This window comes from Aptenodytes forsteri, unplaced genomic scaffold (genome assembly GCF_000699145.1).
Source record: "Aptenodytes forsteri isolate BGI_AS27 unplaced genomic scaffold, ASM69914v1 Scaffold136, whole genome shotgun sequence".
Classification (NCBI taxonomy): Eukaryota; Metazoa; Chordata; class Aves; order Sphenisciformes; family Spheniscidae; genus Aptenodytes; species Aptenodytes forsteri.
The window spans coordinates 3,033,408-3,042,598 of record NW_008796111.1 but is presented as its reverse complement, the minus strand read 5'-3'; the positions used below and the strand labels follow the sequence as shown (position 1 = coordinate 3,042,598).

General features: G+C 38.5%; 1 protein-coding gene across 1 annotated transcript in view; it reads left to right on the top strand.

The window, feature by feature from the left end:
- AK8 (adenylate kinase 8) overlaps positions 1 to 9,191 on the top strand; it is a 69,137-nt gene that overhangs the window by 34,768 nt on the left and 25,178 nt on the right. Inside the window, exon 10 of the mRNA XM_019474062.1 lies at positions 4,724 to 4,865. Coding sequence (XP_019329607.1) covers positions 4,724 to 4,865 — 142 coding nt within the window. The remainder of the gene's footprint in view (positions 1 to 4,723; positions 4,866 to 9,191) is intronic.

Below are 9,191 nucleotides of genomic sequence, written 5' to 3'. Positions count from 1 at the left end.
GCTGTGCGCGATGCGGTGGGAAAATAGCCCGTTTTCACAGGTCTGGGGCGTTGGCAGGGTTAAATTAAAATATCGATCAACCTACGTGATGGTAAATGGCTGTTAAGTCATTCTCAAGCACATTAAAAACAAATTGATACAATCTCTGAAGACCTTAATGTGGGCGAGAAAGTAAAATACTTTTCTCTGAAAGACCCGAATAAAATGACCCATTGTGAATAAGCCAGAGGTTATAGAGCGATGAGATAAGCAAATCTCATGCTTTGCTAAATTTAGGATTGACAGGACAATCCAGGAAAGTAGCCTTTGGCAGTAGCTTGTACTCAGGGCAAGATGTTAACTGTCAAGTACTGGATCAAGCCTCAGGCATCTCAATTAGCTGTGAAAGTCTTCAGACCTAGCTTAAAAAAATAAATATATCCAAGAGAAGGATAAAGGGTAAATGGACAATATTGTCCAAAGGACCTTAAACTTTTTACAGCACAAAGCTGACAGAATTTATATCTGCAAATGCATTTATGCTGTACTTAGAATCGAGGTTTTATAGGTTTGGAGAGGTGAGTCAATACCCTTCAAAAGTCTGTTTTAAGGGGAAATATATGGAGGAGGAATCAATTTAAATATGATAATTGTATAGCTTGGAGCACTGACAGCATTGAAGCTATTGGAGAATAGTGCCCTGTAATCCCTCAAGTAGAGTTTTTGCCTTTCAGACTGTGCCTTTAATGTTCGGTTACTTTTGTCTTGAGCAGATGGTATGATTTTGTCAACTGATTGCCTGATGTGGTTTTCTATTAGTCCTGCAGATCTATGGGTTGGGTAAGAGCTAATAGGCCACACTCCTATGAGTTTCATGAGGAAGTACTTTTCATGAGAAGTACCTTGTAACTGTGAAAACCTCTGAAGCTCTGGGAAGTAAATTTATTTTTTAAACGGTCTGCTGGAAGGTGCTGATTGACAGCCCAGGAGACAGCAAATCTCTAGGTGTCCACGCAGCAGTTCCAGCACGAACAGCAGCACTTTAAGCCTCTCTTCCCTGTACCCTGCCTGTTCATACCCTTGAATTGATTAGATCACTTCTGAGGTCCACAGCTGCTAGTTCAGCTGCGTAGTCTAGACCATTAACATGGTCGAGACAAGCTGGGAGATAAAGGAGATATGGTGTGTGGTATTGATGTTTAGGCAAGAATGTATGCATGAATGAATTACATCTCTATATGGAGCTGGTTGTGGCCTCATTCTGCCATGTACAGCATTTCTGAGGTTCACTGTGACCTTGGTCCACAGCTATGTACGGTGCTCTCAGCGCAGGGTATCACTGTAGCTCAGCAGCTCTGCAGCATTACTTTTGTGGGGTGAATTTTACTCCTGTACCTTGATTTCTCGCCTTAATAGAAATGTGCTTCCACATTACCTAATCTGGATCTCTTTCTGTAGCATACTGTAATTTTTACAGGAAACCTATCTTTGGACTTCTCTAATGATAAAGTAAAACCCCTCTGGAGCCTCATTCCCCCAACTTTCAGAGTTGGAAACTCACACAAGCTTATGTTGAAAAGGAATTGATTATTCAAAGCTCTTGTGCTTCATAATCTACTTAAAACATGTAGATTGACTGTCTCATCAGAAAAGCTCTAAATTTTACTTCGCTGTATAGCCCGTTGGGTCATGTGCTTAAGGCCAGGAGACCTCTGGCTAGTTACTTACAGACTGTGTGCCCCTCCAATTACAGGTTATTAATTTGCCTTGCATTCAAGAGACAGTTCCACATGAGTGAAAAGGAATACGATACTGCAGAGTTCTTCATTACCTGCTCTGTCTGTACCACAGCAAAATAAGAATAATACTGATTTCTTTCTTGCTTTTTTCTCCCTTTTTTCCCCCCTCTGGTCTGTGGAAGATGTTTTGCGGTTTTAATGCAGCTATTTTAAGTGTGACTGTTCCTGTTCAAGGGCAGCTGATGTACTTTGTAATGCCACTGAACAGCCAACAAGCTATGTTCCCCTATTGTGTTGAAGTGATAGGTATGTTTGCTAATCAAGAGGAGAGCAGAGCTTGCTGTCTGACTTGTTTATGTTTTATTTCTCACCATCAAGCTTTAGAGGGAGGCACAGAAAATATGTAAGCATCTATATTATTCAGTGATGTATATATGTACGTGAGTGTACAAACAATCTAAAGTGTACTGCTGTTATCTTCTAGTCAGTCATCGCTGAAATTAGCAAGGTGTCAGGGTTACCACATACCCCCAGTAGTACTCAAAATACCCCAAACCTGGCACGCCATTAGATAAACTGTTAATCAATTGTCGCTGCATCTTGATTTTTTTTTTTCCCCTCTTGTGATTGCTTCAGTTTTCTTCAAAAATAGTGACCAAAGTGGAGGATTTCAATCATCAGGATTCACGGAAGGCCTATGGGAAGGGATCAGACTGAGGAGATGCTGCCTGGTTCCCATCACAACTGCTTTTTAATTTTCTTGTAGGCTGGTGTTTCTCCTTCCCATACGCAGGATGGGAGCAATTTTGGCCCCTGGAACTGGAGAATCTCCTATGATCTGCAGGAAGCTCAACAGCACAGTATACCCATTTATTTCTCTGTGCTGTTCCTGGGGCTTTCAGCCTCTGCCCTGATTCCCTGTTCATCTCACAGGGATGTCAGCTCCAGCAGAATCCTACCTTAGTGCAGTTTTTACTCATGGGTTTGTAGGTTTTATTCCAATCCCTTGCAAAACTGTTTTAGGCATTCTGAAAATGTTTTTAAAAAAATCATGTAATTTGGCATCTTTGTAAATCCATGTTAATGATTCCAGTAGGAATCATGATAAAATAACATGCATCAAGACAGAAAGTTTAGTGCTGCAGCCAGAAATTCAGGAGTACGGGAAGATTCCACTGGTCTTTGTATGGAATACATTTTGGGGAAAGAGAAGGTGGGATTTTTTTTTTTTTCTTTTTTCCTACTAGGATGTCTTGGGTTTGTATTAGTTCTTGTAACCTGGAGGGTGGGGAGAAGAACTGCCCTGCAAAGAGCACTGAAATTCTCCTGTTATCCCCTCTATGCCTGCCTGCAGCTCAGGTCTTAGATAAGTATCATCTGTCTAATAACATTTCTGCCTGCTGCTGCACTATTGTATAGTTTATGAATTCCATTTTTAACGGAATGCCTAGTTTTGCATTGTCATTTTGCTCTCTGTCAAGTGTCTGGTTTTATTCCATTCCTTTTTTCTTTTAGCAGATGGACAATATTACTCTCCTTAACTTGTTTTTTTTATAATGTGAAGTGGGTATCCTCAGTTAATACACTAATCTGTTTCCTAATTAATTCCCTGCGGTTTTCCTCCCTTTTTGCTGGTACATTGAATCCTGAGTGCAATTCTGTAAACTCAGTAATTTGATTATTTAAAGGAGAAGTAATGAATTTCATGACAGAGGTGCAAGTCTTTAGGAAATGTTAAATTTCAGGAAGCAAATGGATTCTATTATTGTGGTTTAAAACCTGCTTGTACCCAGGGTGTAAATGTGCACCGATAATAATATACTCTACTAAAATACAGGCGCATTGCTGTCAGCTAGTCCTAAAGCGAATTGCATTGTTAGAAACCTGATGCATATGCTCTCCTACAAGCACTTGTTGTTATATTTTTGTATGCAGATGCAATGGCAGGGTGAGTATGAAAACATCAACATTCCATGATGTGGATTTATGTAGCATTTTTTATTGCTTGTTTCCAGTAGAGGCAACAGTGTATTAGACATACTGTACAAATAAAGAGAAGGGACTCTCACTGCTTCTTGCAAATTGTTTTGGCTGCTTTTTTGGGAAGTAGCTTGAGGTGATTTTGCTGACCTTTCTTTGTGGTTGTTTGACACTAAACCCAACACATTGCAAGAGTCCTTGCAAAATTTATAGTCACTCTTGTTGAACATAACCATTTAATTTTTCTGTAAAAAGAAAAAAATTACAAAATACATAAGTTTAAATATCTCAGTTGAAATGTTCTACTTTATGAAGGCTATAGTGAAAATATTCAGGATACCTCCTTACCACTGTGTCCCATTAAATAGAATTTAAAAAGCTGCATAGTAATTGTAATCCCAGTCAACATCTTGCTGATTTTCTGTCTTGCCCTGAAGAAAAATAATAATAGAGGAAAGAGAACTTTTATCTCTAAAATTAGGGAGTCATCAATGCAGTAATTACAGTAGTTGAAATACATTCTGGAAATTTATTTTCAGTTATAAAAGCTTCAAGCCTTTGGGCAAATTGGAGAAATATCGCATCTAGCCTGCTGTGGCAGAACCATTATCATCTGCTAAGTTAAATACAGAATACTACAGAAGTTTCTTTCCTGTTTTAGGATTTCTTTTACACAACTCAGGTCATTATTTTTGCATTTTGATAAGATTATGTCACACACTTCATTGTGACATCAGCCCAGTACGGCCGTAAGAAAAAGTACATTGCAAAATTATGTAGGCATCAGTTTTTACCAAATACTTTGCTTTAGTCCTACAGTTCCTTATGAGTTTGGGGGTTCCATGATAGCACAGTAAATATGCAAAGTTAACAGTAACCCCGCTCTCCAAAATATATCAATCATAAACAGGATAACTCTTTGTGTTTTAGTTCCTGTAGCAGTCTAACCAGGAAAAGTAGTTTGTATCCTCCTCAACTGCAGACTCAGCATACAAAATAAATGTCATCTTTTTAATCCTTTGCAGTCCCAGACAACCTTGTTATGAAGATCCTGGCAGAACGCCTAAACGCACTAGACTGCATGACCAATGGTTGGGTGCTTTATGGCTTCCCAAGAGACATAGAGCAGGGAGAACAGCTGCAAAAATCACATATTATTCCAAACAGGTAAGATATAAATTTAGCAATCACGACATTACATATATGAAAAATTTGTTTATGGAAAGATACGTGTCTTTATTGACACTGTTTAGGCTGTTGCATCTTATTTATTTATTCCTTCCTTAGCTAGAAAAGGGGTCTTGCTCCTGGAGAGTAGGAAATAGAGCATTGGCCTTACAAATCCTCCAGATGGCCAAGCTGTGGGAGAGAGGAGAGATTTGTTCTTCTGGTTATTTGTTTGAGTTGCCTCTAAAGGTAAACCATAAGAAATGGATTTAAGTTTGGATTATATCAGAAGGTGTATTTTATTTGCAGCAGGAGGGGGGAATCTACATCTTTTCTTTAGCATTGGCATAATATCATGGAAATATATTAGTATAGCTAGGAGCTCATTATGAGACTTTTGGGTTTTGTGAAATAATTAAAAACAACATAAGAGTTATCTTTTATTTGAGCTATAATGAAGTGTTCAGAAATGTAATATAAGAGAAATGAGCATCAAAAGAGAACTGTTATGACTGCCAGGCAAATAAAATGGAGTTACTCTTTACAGCTCGTCCAAGGGTGGTGAGGATTTGAAACGCTGGTGTACTCATCAAAGCTGAGAGGCTTTTCCATTCCCCTCCAGGGGTTCCTGGTTCAGTCCATACCACTGGCTGACACAGTGGCCACTCCAAAGGCAGATGTTGGAAATTTGTAGTCTTTATGCTTCCAGGAAGCTTACTCTTAACTAAAAACCAGTAGTGGAAAAGGTATATTACCTACGTAAGTGTTTAAATTGGCGAAGTTACTCTTCCTGTGTCTTCTGTGTGGCTGCCCTCAATCCCCCCGCCACTCCCCATCCAGGGTACAGTGGAAAGATGTAAAAAGGTAAGATTGAGCTGGAGAGAGAAAAGAGGAGAGTGAAAAGGGAGGGAGCTAGCAGTCATGCCATCAACGTTTAAAAATGAAAGTATGTGAAAACAGCAGTAGCTTTATTTATTAAAAGTGAGACAAAATACGACTTAAACAGGAATCCATTTCATGAAAAAAGGGAGAAAGAATCTTGAAACTTATGCTAGATTTAGTTAAATAACATTTCCCATGGATTATTTTTCATGTGCGTTTAGAAGTTAGGTCCTGAGTCCCTAAACATGTATCGGAGTACCTGAGATCAGTGTGAATACTCAAGTGTGTGCCATGTGCTCCTTTACAGGATCGAGACCTCATCAAGTGAGGAAGAACAACTCATTATATAATTGTATGTGTGGAAATTTGGTACTGATCCATGTGCTCAGCTTCCACTTTCTTTAAAGAGCTCTGCGCATTCATATTTGAGTTAAGAATTTGGCCCCTACTATTTTATACAGGGGTTGAAGTAAGGGACAAAAATAGACATCATGCTACCTGATTGATTTTGGAGCTGATATTTTCTGTGAAACTGAAGTAGTAGGTATATAAGGGAGAGAGGGTGCTTATAAACAAAAGGACATATTGCAGCATAGGATAGCAGGGCAGTAATTCAGTTTCAGTTGTGATGCTAGTTATAAAACACTATCTGCAGAGGTGGTGTGTTTGACATCAGGAGAAAAACCTGATAGAATTATAGCCTTGAAATCAATCTGGGAATAGGATGCAGAAATCTATAAATCAGACACAGAACAATCTACAAAGTCCCATTCTTAGGAGGGCTCTGTTGATGAAATTAGATTAAAATAAATTTACATATATATCAAGTTTATTATTAAAATCTAGTCACATCAGTAAACAAAATTATTTGTGAAAGAGTATGTTACTCTGTGTTTTGAACTCAAAGTAGACCTCTTTGGCTGATCAGAACACAGAGTTATTGTCTGCTTGTCAAGTCACAAATCTATTCCTTAGAGCTAATAAATGGTTAGTGTTCAAATACTATGTTTTATCTGACTCCCACCTCATAAAGCTAGCACACATAATACTAAATTATACAGCATTGAGCAGGATCAGTCTCCTGACTCCTCCATCTTATGGAAAGAAAAACAAACCTAGTAATTGATGGTAGAAAAGAAGGAAAATAAAGTTATTTGAAAACAAACAAAATGGGCTATAAAGTTTGTTAAAATGTAATAATAAAAAACCTCATACAGCATCAGCCGCTGCATCCAAAGAACTGCCCTGGAACAAAAAGGAAAATAATTCATTTTCCACTGAAAAAGTAAGGTACAGGGTTTTCTTTAAATTAGAATTTGCAGTAGAGCGAAGGCGTGCTTACAGACCGGTACGGGAAAACCTGCCTGTATCAGACAAAACCTGTCTGCCAAAGAACTGCCCTTTCTGTACTCAGAGAAGAGCATTGCTTTCTACGTTCCTCCCTACGAAGCAGCTACTGCCTAAGTGGCCAGGATCCTAATCGTATTGAACTGTGGCAGCCTTTAGGGCAAATAAGAAGCTGAATCTATTAGTGGTCTCTCAGTTAGCTAGTAAAAGAACACCATTAACCACTTAGTGCCTACGGTAAGTGGGAATCCAAATACAATTACAGGTTGGCATCTGAAGCTCAGAACGACTAACGCAAAGGACTGAATTCAGTTCCTCATCCAAGCGAGTGTAAATAGGTATTTTAGCTTTTTTTTGTCGTTAATGCTTGAGCAACAATAAGAAATAGATAGATAGTATAGCCATGGATAGTTCGAATATACTGAAAACCCTATTTAATATCTACCAAAATATTTCTTACCTGCTTCTGCTCTCTCCCAAACTTACAGTTAAAATAAGATTCAGCAGCAACAGTGTCATCTGTTATATATCCCTTGCCATTAGCTTCAGCTGGTTCATGACCAGCTGTCTGCTGGTTCCAGGCCAGCTTAAGGCAGTCAGCAGCTTAAGGATTCCCTGAGCCAGAGGGTCATCTGGACAACTGTCTAACAGCCCATTTTCCTTGACTTTATAGTCTCTTTTTCAACACTGTACTTTTGGCCTCCACCAAATCGTATGGAAAGGAGTTTCACTTTTTCACTGGGTGTCATATGAAAATACTTCACAATGTTTTTTCCGGGTTCCTTTCTTCTACTGAGAAACAGTTATAAGCGTTCCCTGTTCATGCCTCCTAACACTCCTGATTTTATAAGCCTCTTGTATATGCCTGTTCAGTCATCTCTTTCCCAGGCAAAGAACCTTGGTCTGTTTATCCTTTCCTTTCCTAGAAGTCATTCTACTCTTCTGATCATCCTGTCTCCCTGTTCTCTACCTTCTCTAGTTATTCTAGCTGTTTCTTCACTGAGATGGGACAACCAGAACTGCATTCAGTTTTGAGGGTAGCACTGTGTACTGGGTGTATATATATATTAGCATAAACATTTTTTATTTTGATCTTAACTCCATTACTGATAATTGCTGATATTCTATTAGATGTTATTGTGATAGATTTTGGAAGAATGTCTTGTGTGTGTAGACTATGGTAACTACAATGTCTCTTTCATTGAAAATGTACTGAAAAATCACAAAGTGTCACAAATCTCAACTGAGTGTGTACAAACTCAGCAAGGAGCCTAAAGACCCTTTAACTCAAGATCTCTGTAGTTAAAATTGTAGCCAAGGTTTGTGTTAGAGTTCTCCTCAAGCCAATAAAGCAAGCCCCTCCATCTGTGCCAATGGGCTCTGCTGCTAAATGTGTCCTGGGATTCCCAGTTCCTCTCTTCCATCATTTCCTTTGTTTTTTTCCATCTGATCTGAATCAAGGGTCGATTGTCTTACATTTCAGTATTGATTAATTATATTACAGTAGTATCTACAAACAGTACAAGTGGACAGACAAAGCTGGGCAGGGGAGGGATGAACTCGAGGATTGACCTAACAATACATATATAATATATTTCAAATACCCTTTTTTTCCAATATTAAAGTTTTTTCTTTCCCAGTAGAGAAAATAAACAACACTAGCTTCTCCATGTAAGTTTTCCAGCAGTGTTTTATTTGGTCTTCAAAACGACGTGGCTGTATCCCTGATTATGTCATCTTCTTACATAATATATTTAAAGCTTCTTTTTCACCACACTACTCTGTGTGAATACTATCCTGTTTTCAAACAGTTTAGGATAATGAAGTTCCTAATTTCTAAGGTAGAATCAGTGAATATGTTGAAAAGGGAAAAATCAGAATGGAAAAAAAGATTTATTTATTTATTTATTTTTAACTATTTGGTCTTTACATGGGGCTTTCATATTTCTGCAGCTGATCCCAATGCGGATTAGGGATAATAAACAGCCTATTAATGGAGGCCTGAACTAGGAAATGGAGTTTGAATCAGCAGCAAAATTCAATGGCTGGGGAAGGGTAATAACACCATTACTATCAGCGCTATTTTTTTTCCGTTTG